At 38.3% G+C, this 21,241-nt stretch overlaps 1 protein-coding gene across 1 annotated transcript in view; it reads left to right on the top strand.

The window, feature by feature from the left end:
* Positions 1-7,411: 7,411 nt before the first annotated feature.
* MYH15 (myosin heavy chain 15) overlaps positions 7,412-21,241 on the top strand; it is a 221,029-nt gene continuing 207,199 nt past the window's right edge. Inside the window, exons 1-5 of the mRNA XM_070072033.1 lie at positions 7,412-7,562; positions 11,809-11,915; positions 18,658-18,801; positions 20,165-20,321; positions 20,854-20,881. Of these exons, the coding sequence (XP_069928134.1) occupies positions 7,475-7,562; positions 11,809-11,915; positions 18,658-18,801; positions 20,165-20,321; positions 20,854-20,881 (524 nt within the window). The 5' untranslated portion in view covers positions 7,412-7,474. The remainder of the gene's footprint in view (positions 7,563-11,808; positions 11,916-18,657; positions 18,802-20,164; positions 20,322-20,853; positions 20,882-21,241) is intronic.

Below are 21,241 nucleotides of genomic sequence, written 5' to 3'. Positions count from 1 at the left end.
AACACTTATTTACTCCCTAAATCTCAGTGTCTTCATAGAAGTTGCATATATGTCCCCAACTCAAAGAAAGGAATTTCAAATATCCCTGAAATGATACTGTACAGTTAGTACCAATGCAATTTAATAAGAGTAAATAATACTTACCAGTTTTTATTAACACAAGGTACCAGGTTAAGTGTTTTGGTACTAACTGCACAGTATCATTTCAGAGTTATTTGAGATTCCTTCCTTTGAGGTGTAAACTATTCTTGTTAAAAATACCAACAGAGGTGAAAGGGTTATTCTTCCTTGACCTGCACTCTGCATGCTTTATCTCCACATTTGTCATACTGGACTGTAATAGCTCATTTACATCTCTGGATTCCAGTGCTTACTAATTACTTTTGCTGTCTATTTTTTTAATTCATAGATCCGAAGACAGCAGGCATTAAGCTTTGGAGAATTTACTCAGAAGTTTTTTTCTCTGGATAACTAGAAAATAGCTCAATGGAGATGCCCAGTGTTTAATCAGAGACTGGAGATAGGAAAGTGAAGGAAGAGATAGTTCTAGACAGGGCAGAAGACCCAACATAAGCTGTGAGATGAGATTCAATGGAAGAAATAGAGCTGGAGGGACTTATCACTAATAAACTTTTATTGGGGGTAGGACTTAAGTGAATCACAGAGGAAAAGAACAAAAAGTAGAAAATTGTATGGCTTTCTAGCGTCTTAAATGCTACAGAGAATGTGGGTTGGATTAAGTACTCAGGAATTGTCTTTAGGATTCTATCAGAAAGAGCAATCCCTATAGAGTAAAGGAAGGAATAGTCAAATCCCAAAAGTTTGGTGGACTGGGGTGAAAAATTGAGATGGGTAGAATCTTGGAGTGTACACTGTACTGTCTAGACACCTGTAGTTGTAATGATAATCTCCTTTTGAAAGGAAGCCTTCAAACAATGAATAATTTTTAACATTCTTGATTCAATTCAACATTTTAACTTTTCTTTCTTAAGTAGATATATTTGCCTAAAGCTACTTATTTTATAAAGAGATGAACTACATGTAACTAAATAAAATGCAGGTATAGTAACTGTTTGGAGGATGACAAATTTGTGTAGAAGGACTAATAAGTTAGGAATTTTTTTTACTGAGAAACCATGCTTGGTAAATGCATATAATATGATGATCCCTACAGCATGAATAACAGAAAGCATCAGCATCATTTGTCTTCCCAGTAGTGTCCCTAATTAAGGGCATCTTGCAGTATTTCACCAGATTTTGTGGCATTAACTGGGGCTTATAACTCAAATGTGTTTCATTTACTGCATTGCAACATATGTTTCATCTTGGTTGGAATCATTTAACCTACTGGTAGTTTTCTTCCGTTGGCATCTGGATAAATCCATTCTCATTTTCAAGCAGTTTATGTCTCCAATTTAATAATGGAAGATATTTTGTGAAGAGATGTTTAGTGTTTGTTTATTCAGAGGAGTATTAATATTATTATTTGCATCATAGTTTCCCAGCAGTGGAAGTCTTTGAAAGTAAACATGCCTAATGACCTGCCTTGATGAAGAACTCAAGTGCATCTAATCAATTACGATGAAGCCAACTTGAATTCTGCTGGGCTTGCTAACATGAAAATAATTTAACTCTTTTAACAATTTACTTAATAAGCACCAAATGAGTTTCTGCTTACAGTTAAGGCTCTAATATGCCAAGTTATGGATTTCTGTACCTATTCCCCCAGGAATTTATTGTCTAGAACTGACTGAAAAAGATAAGATTCCTGAGTGATAGATTTACCATGGGCAGCAATGAGAGGACTAGAGTGTAAGTGTGATCTCCCAGAAGAGATCCTGTCCAAGTAGATGATTCACACTCCAATTATCCAGCTATGGCTGCAACTTTGCAATTTTTCCACTTATGTATAATACTGTCCTTTGTTATAGTTTTGGATATCTCAGGTTCATTAAGCAATTTAGAAAACAGCATTACCTGCCTACATATTTAGCACACCACTCAAAGACTACATGGATACTTGTTGAATAGTAACTATAGTAGTGAAGAGTGATTGAGATTTTAGGTTTTACTATGCAATAGACAACAACCTTGAAGGCAAATAATAGCAACTCAATCAAAATATTTCAAATGAGGGGAGAAAGGAATATTTATTGAGAAATCTTATGAAAACTAAATGCAAAAACATTCTAGGTATCAAAAAATAAGCATTACTGATACCAGGTAAGCTATTTGAGACATAAGCAGTCAATTTCTTTCTTCCCATGACTCTATTGCTGCTGCTCATTCTTGTGACTCCACTTCTCTTGATGCTTTTGCAGATTAGAATACATGGGACATCATGTAACTAGATCACCACACCAACCTCACCACTCAAGCTTGCATCACTCCATTTAATAGGCAAAGATCCCATCCCAGGCTGAGAGTGGCATCTAAATGCCAAATCCATATTCAGGCAGACACCCTGATTGTCCCTGATTCAATCAGACACTCATTCCTGGTGTAATCAGCTGGGCCAGGATACACATGTCATCTTGCAGACACAGCTGCTTGAGGCTCGTTCCTGTGGATGACAGTAGGCACTTCTCAGGGAGGAAGGTGGGTTAAGGTGGCATGCTAAACTGCTGGCTAATTGTGGAAAAGAATCTGATAATTATAGTATCAGTAGAACCGGCTGATTAATTAAATGTGGCCATAAGGGAAAATGGGGATTGGTGATAACTCCAAGGGCTCTATACTTGGGGACAAAGAGAGTCAAGGAGGACATCCTTTCGTCTGGACGGCAGGCAGAGGATAAAGAGGGAGTGAAGCAGCCTATAGGAAAACAATACATGCACATTTAAAGATGTAACTCTGAAATTTCTACTCAGAATTGTGAGTTTGGAGACGTGACTGCATAAATTCAATTCTTCCTTGTGCTTCCAAAGTCCTACTCTGAGCTCCCTCTTTTTGACCTCTGCTATGCCATGAGCACTACCCCACCCCTGACCAGGGCATGGCTAGGTAGGGCCAGGTAGCCATAATTGAATTATCCTCAACCTAAATTCCTTATTCTAAGAAGGAAAGGAATGTGTATGTTTTTCTCATTCTTGTACCATGTAGGCCTAGCACAGGCAATTACAGATGGACAGTAAATATATACCAGATTAAAAAAAAAATTCCTAGGAATGAAATTTCCAAGTAAAAATAAGTGTGTTTATGTATACACACACACACGTATACAGATGACATATGTATATGTGTATATATATATGTGTGTGTATATATATATATATACACCCACACCAGATGACAGAATAAATACACATTTTTTCAAAAAGATGTTTACAAAATATCTGGGGAAGAAGAGGAAGATAAACCATAAAAATATAAGCAACATAAAAATAACTGATTTCCAAAATAGAGATTATATTCTTGGACCAGTTTGACCAGAAATTTCTCAGTTCTCTCACTGCAAGTCCCATGTCCTGGAAAACACCTATGTTCTTGGACAAAAATGGATAATTGGTCTCCATACTAAAGTCATGTCTCAGCTGGAAAGCATTAGATTATTTCTCATGAAAAGTAGTCAGATTTTGAACAACATGATTCTTTTCAGGCCAAAGTGAAAAGCGCATACATCAACTCTCCCTTCCACCTAAGGATTTCCCATTCTGTCTTTTCCTTGCTATACATAATTGAAATACATCTAGAAATTGAATCATATCAATGCAAACTAAAGCATGGTAGATATATGTTACTCAGTCCCTAAGAAAAGAAGTGTAAGCCAAACAGAATGAGTTATTTGTCTGAATTGCCAACAGAATTAGTTGTCAGTGTGATTAATACATGGTTACTTAATGCTTCTTTATGAATTCAACATTCTTATAGTATTGGTGTTATCTAAGTGGTCTGTGAATAGTGGAAACAAGTAATCCAAACTTTTTAGTTATGGAAAAGGTGTCCTCACAGTGTAGGGTCCCAGCCACTAATTCTCCTATGATTAGTTAAACCATATATGCTTACTTGCTTGGGGGTATCTCAGATTGTCTTTTGTTAATAGCAACCCTTGTAACTTTCACAAGTGTCCCAGTGTGAAAAAATATATCTAAGTTTGGGTGATATATCATATGATCAATATACTTATGGGAATAACTATATGATTCCCAGAATGTAATCATTTCTCTATGTATTGATAACTCAAGCTCTAGGATGTTCTAGGATGTTCTACACTAAGCTCCAGCTAGAAGTGGTGAACACACAGCAACTTATCAACACCCTTGTACTGCTTCAACCATTTAAACATGTGCAATAACAAATGAAAGTTTACAATGGTAAAACTATACCAAACTGGGCCGGCGCCGCGGCTCACTAGGCTAATCCTCCGCCTAGCGGCGCCGGCACACCGGGTTCTAGTCCCGGTTGGGGCGCCGGATTCTGTCCTGGTTGCCCCTCTTCCAGGCCAGCTCTCTGCTGTGGCCCGGGAGTGCAGTGGAGGATGGCCCAGGTGCTTGGGCCCTGCACCCCATGGGAGACCAGGAAAAGCACTTGGCTCCTGGCTCCTGCCATCGGATCAGCGCGGTGCGCCGGCTGCAGCGCGCCGGCAGCGGTGGCCATTGGAGGGTGAACCAACGGCAAAGGAAGACCTTTCTCTCTGTCTCTCTTTCTCACTGTCCACTCTGCCTGTCAAAAAAAAAAAATGTTTCCTTCTAACAGAAATATCTTTCGTCTTATATTCATCTGTGTTTGTCTATCATGAGTGAAGTATGCTCTCCTGTTTATTTTGCTGACAAGTTTGGTATGTTTACTTGTTTTAGGTGTTTAGGCTCTTTCATTTTTCCATTTTAAGGTACTGATATGACCAGGCAGTGAAAAATAATGAGTTATTCTATGAATGAAATTTTAAAGCCATGTGTTTGGAATTGAACCTAAAGGGACTCGAAGTTCAGTGGGACATTAGGATGTTAGTGGGTACTAGAGGATGGCAAAGAGGAAGGACGATGCTGATCCTTGTTCAGATGAATCATTCTCTTGGCCTCCATTATCCAACACCAAATGGTTGCCAGGCCCTCCCTATTCTTAGCACACACAGATTCCTACTTCCAGTCTAGTGCCAGCTGCTACATATTCTGTTTCTTATAAGCTTTTAAATATGCTAAATGTTCCAGACTTGGAAGGAGATTTACACAGATGTGTTTTTTATGTCTTGATGTGATCTTTTTATCCCTGCATGTTATAATAAGAACTACTTTTGAAAAACCTGTTGATTATGAAAGTATAAGCACTTGCCATGTGTTAAACGAGACTAGAATGGAATGAAATGAAAGGTAGTTCCCCACAGATCTCCTGTTTCCACTTCCCAGACAGATATCGTTTTCTTAGGTATCTTTCCGGGAAACCCACACACTTACATACATCTATGGATATCTTTGATATCCCAAATATACTTCCAAAGCTCTACTGTCTCCTGAATGCGAACCACCAGGAAGTCACACATAGAGGACTATAGAGTGCAATTCTCTCAAAAATATGTACCCACGAAGTGTTTTCCTGGCTGCATCTTCAACCTTTCCCAATCCACCTAGAATATTCTGCACAGACATTTCCCTAAAATAATCCTTTCTCCAGGCTCTTGCCCAAATAGTCTATATTTTCTATCATCTGGCTCAAAACTTCTCAGCCAAACTTTCAGAGCTTTGCATTGCTCTATTAAAATATCTAGTAATGTTATTAGTAGTGTTATTGTAATTCTTACAAGTCTTAAATGTGAATACTAACTCACAGAAAGGTCAACTATGTCTTTTTCCCCTGAGAAATGCCACCTTCAATCCCATCTCTGGAACTTTACTTATATCATTTCTTTCCTCATTATAAGTCATTAATACATAGAGCATTCTTTTCTCCACTCAGGGAGATATTCTCCTATATTATCTGTTTGCCTTGCACACGTGAAGGAACTGTACCTGCAAAGGTTGGCTGATTTCCTACATACCCCATGTCTATTTTCTGGGAGAGAGAAAACTAACTCGTGGATGTACCACTAGTCTTTACTTTAAACCAAACTCTTTTAAACTACATCCCAGGAAGGGTATCATAGTACCAACTCATGAGAAAAAAAAAAAAAGGAGTAGATTAACTACAGTCAGGTACATTAGTTTATTGGTTCTGTTCATTGTTACCAGTGTGTGAGATAAAGTAATTCCCATTCATATCAAGGAAGCTACACCATGGTGCTGAGCATTCCTCAAATGTGACAACGGGCTAAGCAAACGTTCCAAATTTTTCCTCCCTTCTCACTTGTAAACAGAACTAATAATACTTGCCTGGCATGCTTGAGTGGAGAGGAAGATTTTATGTTTGAATGTAATAGTTTCTCACTTTGGATCATGATGATTCAGTTTACTTCTTTTTTTCATTGCTGTTAAACATATGAAAATTAAAGATTAACTATGTAAAGTATTTAGTATTTAGTACATGTTCAATGAATGTATCCTTGATAATTTTTTCACCAATTCTGTTCCTCCAAGACTTATACTTTCCTTTCATGAGTCAATTAACTCATTTACTCACATCTACTCCATTGCCTTCCCTACCCCACAACTTGCCTCCCACTTCCAGCCTGACCTCCCCACTCTTGCTCTCAACCAGTTTTCCTAAATACTTGTCTGCATGTATTTTTTATAAATCAGCTCACAGACCTCATCTCTGCCAGGATACTAACCTTTTTGCTCCTATATTCTCTAATGCTGAACATTTATCTGAACAACTTCTCCCCATTTGTCACTATCTTCTGGCAGTCATGCTCTGTCTACCTGGTTGCAGTTAGATACCTCTGAGCCCCTTTCAACTCCTGTCAAGGGAGCAAGTGTCTACCACTTGACATTTCTTAGTCTGGCCCATTCTACCAACTGCAAGGCCAGAATGCAACGCTCAGGGTTGCAATAAGACTTTTACTGGCTATACTTTTGTCTTTGGGTGATTTTTCCACAAAAATATTACATATTATATTTTATAATTACACTAGTACAAGCAGAAATATGAGTATAATCCAGGATGTATTCATTATTAAAGGTCATTAATATTATGTACATGTTTTTCTTATGATAAATTTTGCTGCAAAAAGAATATTCTGTTAAACTCCTTTTTAAAAAAAGAAATTAAAACATTTCATGGGTCCCCTAAAAGGATTGTATGCCCTAGCCATTGTGCCTTCTATATCTACAGGAAAAGTTGGCCCTGCTGGGCTTTGATGTTTTGGGCCTTTTTGTTATAAATTTGGGACATGGCAGAGAGAAAGAAGAGGTACAAATAACTTAAACAAAGTAGACTTTTTATTCTATTATAGAGAATTCTATTATTCCATTATAGAGCCCGATGCCTCATTTCCTTTTGTTTGTTTGTTTGTTTTTTCTTTTTTCTTCCTATCTTTTGCAGAGTAAATCCTTTTGGCTCCCTTTTAGGCCTAACCCTTTTAGGGTGAATCATCTGAAGAAGGATGGACCTGTCAGAGCTTGGAGAAGCTGCAGCTTTCCTCAGAAGAAGTGAGGCTGAGCTTCCTCTGCTACAGGCCGTAGCCTTTGGTGGTAAGTCTTGGAGTGACTGCTGGCTGCATTTTATTTTACCTTGTCAAGATGGCAGCTAGGCTGTGTGATTGGGAGGAACCACCCATTCTGGAGCTCAGCTTATTTGCTAGGATATAATCATGTAATCATTCTCTTTGAATCTCCAGCTCTTAGCAACTAAAGAAATCGTGATGTCCAGGGGATGAATGGACATTTACAAGGAAAAAGAGGGTAGCAGGGAGACAGTGCAGACATGGGCCCTTATTCATTGGGTACAAGACGTGAATTCTCTTTAATCCTGATAACCTCAGGACTGGTCAGGAAAAACACTTCCTCAGAAACCTTTGAATTGTCAGTGAATAAATACTGCAGAATAAATTCTGACCTGGACTGGAGTTGGGGGTTTTTACCTTGTGAGGAAGAAAAAAGCAAAGACTCTGGGAAGTCTGGAGAAGTAGAAGCTGTCTCTGATTCTGTCCAGAATTTTCTGAAATGTGAACTTTGCCTTGTGGTGATCTTCTTGGTCAGCAGGGTTGCTCAAGCAGCAATAAAGGAGAGATAACTAGGACACCTACTCAGCCTGATTCATGATTTTTGGCAGTAACAGGCAAGGCCAAAGGTTAATAAGGATTTTGCCTCGAGACCAAGACTAAAATCTCTAAATAAATGCTCCTCCCTACCTATTTTAAGTGTTTGGACTATGTGATCATCTTCTGAATTTCAGCTAATTGGAGAATAAGAAGTCAGATTCACTGTTTGATCTAATAACAAGCCACTGACATGTCTTAATTCCAAAACTATTCAACAGCGTAATGTAAAAAGTGAGTTAATATTGTTCTTATATTCAGAATTGGTCAACATTGGACTTTAATATGACCAATGATAATTCAAGCCAGTTATGTAGGACATTATATTTCCATCACAGACCAGTCCTGGATCAGTTCCCAGTTTCTAGTCATTGGAGTTCATTACTGTTATTGGATTTGAGAGTAGCTAATTATAATCCGTTAAATCAAATACAATAACAGAACTGTCCCTGAGGCCAGAACTACCCATGTAGAAGCTTATCATAGGTAATTAACCAGCTAAGGACAAGATGATAGTGTTGCCAGGAAAAAAGGCAAAATCGGGCCAAAGCTTTAGAGATAATTCGAAATACATTAGTAGAATCAGCATTGTAAATAATTAGTAAAAAATAACAATACACATAATTTTAATTAATTTTTTTGGGCCAAGCACTCCTTCCTCCTACAAATGTGCTTTCAACAAAAAGACAAGGGTCAGCAGAAGTTTTGCATACTCCAGGGCTCGTAGACAATGAAGTTTGCTGTGTTGAACTCAGGTCAAGTGGGAGAAATGTGATAATAAGTATTTGGCAGCTAACTTCAGATTCAACTCCTTCTCCCTGTCCCTGTCTGGCTGTGAAATTAGAGAAATTCATTTCACATTATTGAACTTCAGCTTCCTTACTTGTCATATGGGAATGATAATACTTGCCCTACCTTCCTCTATTGCTATAAGGATCAAATGAGACGTCAGCATAAAAAAGGAAACATAATTTATGATACCTAGAGAAAAAACCAGAATTCCAGGGTTTCATGGAGGAGATTATGACCAAACACTATTCCCAATCTAAATGTGTTTTTTTTTTCTCAAGACAGGTAAACAATATTCTTTAAATAACTATAAAACTGATGATAATATGTCTCTTATTTTGATCAATATTATATAATACACCTCCCAAGAAATGCTTTAAATTGATAATAGTAGTTATCTCTGTGTTGTTTGATTATAAATCATTTAAAATTATTTTTCTTTATACATTTTTACTTTTGAAATTTTCTCCAGTAAATCCATGTTATATCTATATTAGATAATACAATTCAACATCTAAATATATGAAGTCATATAGGTAAAAATCTCAATTTATAGATGTGAAATCTAAAACTGCAGGCAAGTTGATTGTTTTACATCCCTTTACTATGGAAGCCACTACTAAAATCCAGGTTACCAGACAAATCCAATCCTATTTGCAATTTCAGCTCTGCATTATTGATGAACACAAGGAATTAAAAGTTGACTGAGCTTATTTATTTACTTAAAAATTTATTTATTTTCATTTTATTTGAAAGGCAGAGACTGAGAGAGAGAAATCTTCCATCTGCTGGTTCACTCCCCAAATGCCTGCAACAGACAGGGCTGGGCCAGGCTGACGCCAGTCTTGTACACGATCCATCACCTGCTTCCTCCCAGGATGCACATTATCGGGAAGCTGGATCAGAAATGGAGGAGCCAGACTTGAACCAGGCACTGCAATATGGGAAACAGATATTCTAAGCAGCCATTTAAACCCTGCAGAAAACACCCACTCCTATTTACTTCATTTAAAACGTGTTCGACAGGGACTGAGTCTCAGCAGGGAAGGAGTTTCGGACATGTCTTCTTTCTCACTGTTTCCAGGGTTGATGAAAGAGTTCATTGTTAGGCACGTGCTGATGCTGCTCCTTGAAGAGGTGAAGGAATAAAAACTAAGCACATGCTAAGAGGGAGCACAGCATGATGGAGGAGCACTGATTTAAGAGATGGGTGATCTAATATCTACAGTCATTATTCTAATGACTGGCACTAATTAGCTATGTGACTAGGGGCAAGTCTCTTTATCTCTCTTCCTAGATTCTTTTCTTAAAAAAAGAATGTGTGTGTGTGTGTGTGTGTGTGTGTGTAAGAGAAAGAGGGAATGAGGGTGGGAGGGTGGGAGAATGAGAGACTGTGCCAGGTGATCAAAATTGTTTCAAGTCATAACATTTGGTTTAAAATGCAGAATATTTACTCTAAACATACACACATGAAATACATATTAAACGGTTGCTTTTCAAAATCAAGTATATTTTCAGAGACACAGCACAAAGCAAAATAAGTTTTTGCAAAAATGGAACAAAATAATACATATAATGGAAAGCCAGTATTTGAAACACATTCGTCAAGTAGGAAGAAAATACAATCAATTTGATGGGAATATACAATTCTCTTGTCAAGCAGTTTTAGTGGTTAATTATTTGTAATTAGGGAGCTGGAGAAGGCAACCTGTCGTAGATTGTGATAGCAAGAAACTTAGTGAGCAATACAAAGCTTTGCAGAAATAAGTTTAGTGGAATAAGAAGCAAATGGTGCCCCAATTCCCCTCCTGTGTATGTACTCCTTCCTCAGTCTTAATGCTCACCCCTGGGAGAAATAGCTGCAGAAGGCCAGCTGTCCTATAGCAGCAAGGATGCCTCTCTAGCTTTTGTGATTCAGACACTAGAGGTGGTGGCGGTGACTGGGTTGGTTCTCCCTGTCAGGGCTATGGTTATTGTGGCATTTTCAGCTGGGTCTCCCCTGGCCATAGGCTAGTATTTTTCTTTCTTCCAGATACACATTCTTTGTTCACCCTTCCCCCAATATATCTGAGCAGTTATGATCTAGAGAGTTCTACGAGCTTCTGCTCACACACACACACACACACACACACACACACAGAATCTTCATTTTTGGCCTTGAGTGGGAGAGAACTCAAGAAGTAGTGAAGTTAAATCAAGTGCAGCTACCTCAGATGCACACAAGAATTCTAGCTCATTTTAGTTAGAAACTTCCTGTTGACTGATCACCTTATGGAAGGCTGCTTTAAGGATGAGCCATTGGAGTGAAGAGGCTGAAGTGTATAAAAGCCATATATGACATATATGAGGAGAAATAAAATGAGTCAGTATGATAATAATAACCCTTTTTTCCCAGTCCTCATTCCCTCTCTAATTCTATCACACAATTATCTTAACAGATTTTCTTTCATAGATTAAAGCTAAGGTCTAAAGAAACCCCGCAGGAAATGATGACTAGGCTAGATTATCAGTTAGTTGTAACCAGACTTTTTGAGTGATGGTTTTGAAGGGGAACTGGGAAGGATGTCTGACACCAGGGTAACCACCAGGCGTCTGGAGTCAAAGTTAAGTTATGGAGTTGGGAGGGATGTAGAAGGATTTAGTTGGTGCTGATAGGTGTTTGATGCCCCAAGGTGTCAGCTTGCTGAGATATTTCTTCTTCCTATGGAAAATGTGTGAGTATAACTTGAGAGTGAGCATTCATGCTTTTGTCTAACTACAGTTTCCTATATCCGTGACTCCATGTCAAGAAGCAAACTAAGCATTAACAATATTGTATATATCAGTTTAAAAGTATCCAATCTATATTTCTATAAATACTGTAATTACAAATAATTATTTTTACTCTACAGGGGAGAAGAAATGCTGGGTTCATGATGGCACAAAAGCTTACATTGAAGCTGAGATTAAAGGGAGTGAAGATGATGGGACAATAATGGTTGAGACTGCAGATGGAAAGGTAAAGGAATCTTTATTCATCCTAGAGATGTTTATGCTATCAATTTATCAGTAAGTATCTCCTTACTCTGATATTTTTATTAAATACCTGGGATAGGAATGACACGGAGGCACTCTGGAGACATTTATCTTTAGGAAGTTCCTCCATGTATCTTGATGATATGTTTAATGAAGAACACTAAATAAATCAGAGTAAAATTATTACCAGTGGCAGAGATCATTGACTCTGGAACTCAACCATTTCCACTTCTTTCCTCAGTCTTTCAAATTCTTCTTTTCTTATAGGTACTCTTTGAATGAATAATGAACTATGAAGAAACACACGTTTGTCATAGTGTTCATTTCACTTTAACAGGTTTCCTTTTTGGTGCTCAGTTAGTTGTCACTGATCAGGGAGAACATATGGTATTTGACCCTTTGGGACTGGCTTATTTCGTTCAGCATAATGCTTTCCAGATTCCTAACAGGGATCACTTTTCAGTTAAAATTTAAACACCTAACAATAATTGTGTGTTAATTACAGAGTTCAACCAATACTACTAGAACAAAAAAAAAACTAAAATGGATAAAGTATTACATTGTTCATCAACAGTCAGGACAAGAGCTGATCAAGTCACTGTTTCTCATAGTGTCAATTTCATTTCAACAAGTTTCCCTTTCGGTGCTCAGTTAGTTGTCGCTGATCAGGGAGAACATATGATATTTGTCCCTTTGGGACTGGCTTAATTCACTCAGCATGATGTTTTCCAAATTCCTCCATCTTGTTGCAAATGACCGGATTTCATTGTTTTTGACTGCTGTATAGTATTCTATAGTGTACATGTCCCATAATTTCTTTATCCAGTCTACTGTTGATGGGCATTTGGGTTGGTTCCAGGTCTTAGCTATTAAGGTGCAGACAGCTTTTTTGTTTGCCAATTTAATTTCCTTTGGGTAAATTCCAAGGAGTGGGATGACTGGGTTGAATGGTAGGGTTATATTCAGGTTTCTGAGGAATCTCCAGACTGACTTCCATAGTGGCTTAACCAGTTTGCATTCCCACCAACAGTGGGTTAGTGTCCCTTTCCCCCACATCCTCTCCAGCATCTATTGTTGGTAGATTTCTGAATGTGAGCCATTCTAACCAGGGTGAGGTGAAACCTCAATGTGCTTTTGATTTGCATTTCCCTGATTGCTAGTGATCTTGAACATTTTTTCATGTGTCTGTTGGCCCTTTGGATTTCCTCTTTTGAAAAATGTCTATTGAGGTCCTTGGCCCATCTCTTGAGTGGGTTGTTTGTTTTGATGTTGTGGAGTTTCTTGATTTCTTTGTAGATTCTGGTTATTAACCCTTTATCTGTTGCATAGTTTGCAAATATTTTTTCCCATTCTCTTGGTTGCCTCTTCACTTTCCTGACTGTTTCTTTTGAAGTACAGAAACTTCTCAATTTGATGCAATCCCAAATGTTAATTTTGGCTTTGACTGCCTGTGCTTCTGGGGTATTTTCCAAGAAGTCTTTTCCCGTACCTATATCTTGCAGGGTTTTTCCAATGCTCTCTAGTAATTTGATGGTGTCGGGTCATAGATTTAAGTCTTTAATCCATGTTGAGTGGATTTTTGTGTAAGGTGAAAGGTAGGGGTCTTGCTTCATGATTCTGCACGTGGAAATCCAGCCCTTGCCCTGACTATTGATGGACAACTTAATACGTTATCCCCCTTAGTATTTTTTTTTTGTTTATTTGTTCTACTTAATACTTTTGGTTGAATACTGTAATCAATACACAGTTATTCTCAAGTGTTGAAACTTAACTGAAAAGTGATCGCTGTTAAATATAAGAGTGGGAGTAAGAAAGGGAAGAGATGTGCAATTCGGGACATGCTCAAGCAGACTTACCTCAAACGGTAGAGTTAGAAACATACCAGGGATTCCAATTCAATCCCATCAAGGTGGCATGTACCAATGCCATCTCACTAGTCCAGGTGATCAATTTCTGTTCACAATTGATCATAATGATAGGACTAGGAGCCAAAGGGAGCACATAACCAAGACTAGTGTCTGCTAATACTAGCTGATAGAATAAAAAAGGGAGAGAATGATCCAACATGGGAAGTGAGCTACACAGCAGACCCATAGAATGGCAGATGTCCTAAACAGCACTCTGGCCTCAGAATCAGCCCGTAAGGCATGAAGATTCGGCTGAAAAGCCCATGAGAGTATTACAGGCATGGAAAGCCAAAACACTCTGGAAAAAAAAAAAAACCCTGCATGAAGGATCTCTGTGAGTGAGATTCCAGTGAAAGGAACAGGTCATCAAAGAAGGAGGTACCTTTCTCTGAAGGGAGGAGACAACTTCCACTTTGACTACGACCTTGTCTAAATATGATCAGAGTTGGTGAACTCAAAGGGCTTCCATAGCCTTGGCAGCTCATGACAGGAGCCTAGGGTGATTACTGATGCCATAAACAAGAGTGCCAATTTGTTAAGTCAACAACAGGAGTCACTGTTTACTTAACTCCTGGTGTAGGATCTCTGTCCTTAATGTGCTGTACATTGTGATTTAATGCTATAACTAGTACTCAAACAGTATTTTTCACTTTATGTTTCTGTGTGGGAGCAAACTGTTGGAATCTTTACTTAATGTATGCTAAACTGATCTTCTGTATATAAAGAGAATTGAAAATGAATCTTGATGTGAATGGAAGGGGGGAGGGAGCGGGAAAAGGGAGGGTTGTGGGTTGGAGGGAAGTTATTTGGGGGGAAGCCATTGTAATCCATAAGCTGTACTTTGAAAATTTATATCCATTAAATAAAAGTTAAAAAAAAAAGAAACACGCGTTTGTCAGATTAGCAAAGAGTTGTATAATGTGAATAAAAGTAGCACAGTGGAGAAGCTAAGAGCTGGGAGAAATGGTTAGACATGTCTTATGCTAGGGAAAAATATTGTAAGGGATTGGAGAAAGTCTTACATATGAGACTTATAAAGTCATCTATGACTTCTGAAATTAAAAGTCAGGTCAAGGGTTGGTATGTAAAATATACTGTAAGAATCCATAGTGGGAAGCCATGATAGTCTCCAAATACAACCTCTACTTTTTGTCCTCAGGGCATTCAAAGCATCAGGTGAATATTGAGAAGACATCTCATTCTCACGACCTTTGCCTAAATCACTGACCTTATGTTCCTAGTGTTACCTGTCAGCCTCCTGGTGTGAATGTGGCCCCTCTTCTACTCTGATTTGCATTGACATCTTCTTACAAATTTTACAGATGCTTCCCTTTCAATATTAACTTTCCTGAACTCATCCCAGTTCTGCCCCATTTCTATCTCCTTAATAATCCACATTCTATAGCAGCTATATATTGTTATTAAGGATGGTTGTCTTTTTCATTTTCTTATATTTGATTTTGGACAACTTCAGAACTAAATTATTGCCTTTTAAGTTGTAGAAGTCTGGATACCACTCAAACTAGCACTTATAATGCTTTAATATAGCTTCTTGACAGTCAATTCTATATGTAAAAAATCCAAAATTAGGTATATTTCATATAGCCAACTAATGTAGTAAAGGAAGGAACTTGATCCTTTCAACAGGGACATAAAGAGGCAGGCAAGGAGAAATTCAGAATGTCCTAAATAAAAAATAAAAAATAAAAAAACTAAGAAAACAGAGGGCCATCCAACCTTGAAGCAATAGTTTATTGGAAAAGAGAATGCAAATTTGATTGTCTCTCTTCTCTTTTCTATAATTGTTTGATAAAATTAATTTATTTAAAGATTTATTCATTTTATTGAAAGGCAGAGTTACATAGAGACAGAGGCAGAGGGAGTGTGCTTCCATTCACTGGTTCAATTCACCAGATGGTCGCAATGCCCCAAGCTGTGCAGATTTGAACCCAGAAGCCAAGAGCTTCTTCCGGGTTTCCCACATGAGTGCAGGGGCCCAAGCACTTGAGCCATCTTCTACCACTTTCCCAGGTCATAGCAGAGAGCTGTATCCAAAGTGAAGCAGCTGGAATGCGAATCGGCACCCATATGGAATGCTGCCACTGCAGGTGGTGGCCTTACCCGTTATGCCACAGCACCAGCCCCTTGATAAAACGAATTTAAAAACAATTCCATTGAAATAAAATGTATGCACAATAAATAGTATACCTCTTTAAAGTGTACATTTCAATAGGTTTTTAAAAATATATTTACTGAATTGAGTATAGTAGGGAGAGGTAGAGCAAGTTAGCAGCTGAGTATTATGCTCTAGCAATCAGTTCTTCACTGAAACAATAATTTGAAGAGCAATTCACACATCAAGCCCTTTATAAGAGCAAAGTAAGCCAGGTGAGAGACTATGGTGTCTGGTATTACTATAGTAATTAGAAAAGACAGGAAAGAGAGATGCCTGTGTCACTTCTCCCTGTGCTGCAAGCTGTTCAGCTTAGGGAGAGATCTCATGCCCTCAGTTCAAGGGGAGGGAGAGAAAAATTAAGCCCAGACCTTAAGCTTGAAACCAATTATCAGATGTGTGTCTGTCTCTGGAATGGGCTTGTTTTGTCCTATATTACCACCAGCCTGCATAGGCCTGGCACACACCATGAAACTGAAGGGCCCTGTGGCTGCTAGACTTAATTGCCACGTAACTTAGGTTCAGCCTGGGTGGCCTTGGACAGATAGCAAGGAACAAGACTCCAGCCACTGGGGAATAAAGCACAAAACTACACATGGAACTATGTCTGTAACTCATTGCCAAGCTGATAGAACCCAATACTGTTCCTAGGCCAGTTCATATTAATAGTCTATGTATCTGTCCTGGTGCCCAGTGCAGACTTGTGGTAGCAGGAGGTTGGACTTACATCCTAACAAACACTACCTGTGGCTCGTAACAGTGGCCTTGGACAATGAGTATCACAGCAACAGGCAGCCTATAGCAGTGTTGACCTTGATCCTCCTCCTGGAGTACACTGGCCTCAGTGTTGTAGACACTAGATGTAATCTGACTTTGTGGCATTGATGATTACAGACTATGTACCCCATTATTCCCCAACTCCAGGTGTTGCAACACAGTGACAGTAATTGTCCACTTGAGAGAAGAAAAGGAAAGTCATTTTTATAAGAATCTGGGGCTGATCTCTCCACAGTAGGGAATAGAGCCAGATAGAATCCTATGGTGCTTGGCTACAATCCAGCGTTATCTGGGCCTGACCTAAGCCCAGGAAGAGGCTTACAGAGATAGACTATTCATTTTCAGACACGTCCCAGATTCATTCTGAACAGCACACCAACTGTGGATTTCAGAAAAACCTGAGATGGGACACCCTCCAGTGCTGAAACAGTAATAATAACACACTAACAGTAGACTTGCAGCATGCCTTGATTTAGGGTGCTGTCTAGTGCTGAAGTAGCAGAAGTGTACCCAGACTTAGAGAAAATAAATAGACTGCTTAGAATTTCTGGGAGGCAGAGACAAGCAAAGGCAATTTACAATGACTGTCCTAATACTTCAGTGCAAAGAGGATATTATATGCTAATAAGCATCAAGAATTTTCATTAAATAATGAACAAAGTAAGGTATTAGAAATCTGTCAGATAGCAACTGATACATGCAAATTCAAAATGCAGAATCCAAAACATCTATTTTTAAGGAAGCTCAACAAACTTCATGAGAACACAGAAAAATAATTTAATACTCTAACAGACAAATTTAACAGAAACTAATTTTTAAAAAATCAAATTCTTGAGCTGTAAAGTACACTAAGCAATATTTAAAATATGAAAGAAGGTATCCATAGCAGAATATATCAATAAAGGAAAGAATTAATGAGCTAAAAAATAAGCTATTTTAAAATATACACTCAGAGCAGAACAAAGAAAAATGAATGGAGAGTAATGTATGAGGCTTATGAGAATATTAGGATAACATTAAACAAGTAATATCTGACATATAAGGTTCAGGAGGGCCTTGCAAAATGCCAAAGGGGTAGAAAGCATATTTAAAGAGGCAATAGAAAACTTGCTTAACTTAGAGACAGATACAAATCCCCAGGTGCGGAAAGGTGAAAAGGCTACCAGTCAGATATGACATTATCATATCTATGCCCAGGACATAAATAATTAAGCTGTCTAAGATTAAAGATAAAGTAAGCAGTCTCAAAAGTACATGAGAAAAGAAACAATACAAAAGGGTGTCCTGTTTTCCTGAATGTAGACTTGTCAACATAAAGATATTCTCAGAGTCTGAAATGATTTATCACCACCAGACCTTTTCTATAAGACTTTCTTTTTTAAAAAATTATTTATTTGTAGACTGGCATTGTGGCATAGCGAGTAAACCCTAATGCACAGCACTACAATGCTGGCTTTGAAGATATGTTTTGAATTAAGTCTGAAAGAATGAGGTCTGCCTCGGTTCACCATAACAAATTCCTTCTTCTAAACCTGAGAGAGATGTTGGGACGCTAATAGAGGGGACAAATCATGATGCATATGCTCTCAGAAGTCATCAGGGTCAGCGAAGACCTACAAGAATAGAACACTGAAAGACAGAAAATCTTGATCTAGCAAAAATATTTTACTTCATCTTTAGGAAAAGAAAAGGATTTGGCAGGGGGAAATGGGATTCTTCCATAAATGTTGATTTAATCTCTTCTGGACCCATCCCCTAAAGAGGCATCATTTTTTTTTTCACTCTGGATATTCTTCCCAATGCATGAGGAAATAAATAGGCATTGGAAAAATAGGGGCATATGTCTAAGACTTCTCTCCTCCTTGCAGATTCTGAGTGTCAAAGAGGATACGATCCAGCAGATGAATCCTCCCAAGTTTGAAATGATTGAAGACGTGGCAATGCTGACTCACCTCAATGAAGCCTCTGTGCTACATACCCTGAAGAGGCGCTATGACCATTGGATGATCTATGTGCGTACTCCATTGTCTGCTTTACTGCTGAAACATCATGCTGACACTCATTGGGTGATGTTCCAACCTCTCCCTGGTGATATTTTACATTGAATTCAAGCGTACTCATGTGGGAATGTCCAATGGGGAGAGACCTTAGTGTTTCCTCATGTTTATTTTGCCAACATTCCTTTTTCTTTTCACAGATTGTCATGATAAACTGTAAATGTGATACTTAGAGTCTTGACAGATTAGTGTCCTGTTGTTTACTTATTGGTTTTTAATTTTCTTAACTTCTTAAAATAGCCTTACCTATAAAGTGGGACAACACTGCCAGGTCTTTTCAGTGATAATTTAGGGAATTAGTTAAAAGAATGTAAGTAAAGCACATAGTTCAGTGCCTGCCTATTAGTGCTTAATACATAAGGTGATTATTTTCTTCATCATTACAGTAATAGCTGATTGTGCACACTATTTGGCTGTTTAAAATCTATGCAGTGGAAGCAGCACTCGGTATATAGAAGTCATAACATGAAACCTGTCTGCACTTTTGTTGTCTGGCCTACCTTATCACTGTAATTCTTTCCCTGGGAAAATTATCATAAATTGGTTGCTTTAAAATGACAGAAAGTTATTCTCTTATAGCGCTGGAGGCCAGAAGTCCAAAATAAAATCAAATTTACTGTGTCTCACTATTCCTGGAGGCTCTAAAAGACAGTCTTTCCTTGTCTATTTCAGTTTGTGGTGGCTGTTGGCAGTTTTTTTGACTACCTCATTCCAATCTCTGCCTCCACCTCACCATCTCTGTGTGTCTTTTATGAGGTCACCAATCATTGGATTTAAGGTCCACCAGAGGGCATCTTGAGATCCTTAATTGTATCCATAATATCCTTTTTCCAAATAAGAGCATACTCATGGACTCGGGGGATTAGGACACATTTATATCTTTTTAGAGGTCACAATTAAACCACTGCAGTGACTAACTGACCCACTTGAGCAATTTATTCTCCTTTGGGCCCTAAAAGTCAGGTTCTCGATATTACTGGTGCACACATGTTCCCCTCTGGCCTCAAGTGCCTCGTTGATTGTTACTGAAATCTCTGCCAGCCTGCTGTTAGCTTCCACTCTGGCTCCAGGAGCTACATGCGACAGATATTTTAGTAGTTAGTGTGCCTCCCAGGGAGAAGAAATCCCAGGTCCTGTTTTACTCTAACCTTGTTCTATGTTTTCATATTGGAAATCCCTTGCTGACAAGAATATGAATATTCCTCCTGAGTTCTTTTATAAGTACATATTCAATCAAATGTTTTTGACAGGGGAAGAGCTGACAAACCTGGAAATATTACTAATCCATTTTCTGAAATCTTTTCTGTTCTTCCCTCAGACATATTCAGGTCTCTTCTGTGTGACCATAAACCCTTACAAGTGCCTCCCACTGTATCAGAAAGAAGTCATGGCTGCCTACAAAGGAAAGAGGCGATCAGAAGCTCCCCCTCACATCTTCGCTGTTGCTGATAATGCCTTTCAGGATATGCTTCGCAGTAAGTAGCTGCCCTACAAAATGAAGAAAAGCAGCCCATCTGCTTTTCTCCATGTGTCTGAGAGGCACTTAAGCATTATGAGTGCGGCCTTTACAGTTACCTAATCACCTGAAGCCTCAATTTTCTTCTAGATAAAATGTGGGCGAAATAGCACCTACTTCCCATGGCTTTCAGGATTACGAGCTTGCATGCCAAATAGAGATCACACACTTAAAGTGATCAGAACAGTGATTGGCCCAGAGTCAGGTTTCATTACATTGAACAACTGTTACAGTATATGACACAAAGAACCTTTGGTTGGCTATCATTCGTATTTAGAGCAAGGATATTTCTATGACTGGAAAACATAGGAGCAAGAAAAAAACTATTTTATGCTGCATCATTAAATGATATTTTTTACTGACTTTAAATGGAGCAAATTCTTCCCCTTGTGTCTGAATTCAAACTTCAGCTGAGAAAGTTGTGAATAAATTCATGCGAACACATAAGCCTCTAGCATAAGAATATTCTGACATTTTCTTTTATTTTGTAGAGGGAGAGAATCAGTCTATACTCTTCACGTAAGTGTTTGCCTTGTTTTTCTCTTTGGCTTACAGCAATTTTTAATGGAAACACACACCTACATTTCACTGGGAATAAAACTTACCTTCACTATCTTTGAATTGTTTGATTTTTAGACATAAAATATATTCTAGGCAAGAGTAAGATCCTCAGAAAATTGTCATAATTCTTTATTCCAAATTTGGTGTCAGCTAGTCTGCTTCCATCATTTTAAAAGATACTTTAGAAACACAAGTATACAAGCTGTGCTTAATTACTTTTTTGATTGGGAAAGCTCCACTATTGTGAATGATCATCTTCAGAGACCTCTGGAGTGGCTAATTAAGCAGAGGCTGAAAGTTAAATAAATCTGAACTTGG

Source organism: Oryctolagus cuniculus, chromosome 4 (assembly GCF_964237555.1).
Source record: "Oryctolagus cuniculus chromosome 4, mOryCun1.1, whole genome shotgun sequence".
In the NCBI taxonomy this organism is placed as follows: Eukaryota; Metazoa; Chordata; class Mammalia; order Lagomorpha; family Leporidae; genus Oryctolagus; species Oryctolagus cuniculus.
The sequence above is the reverse complement of the archived record's forward strand: the minus strand, read 5'-3'. Positions and strand labels throughout refer to the sequence as shown.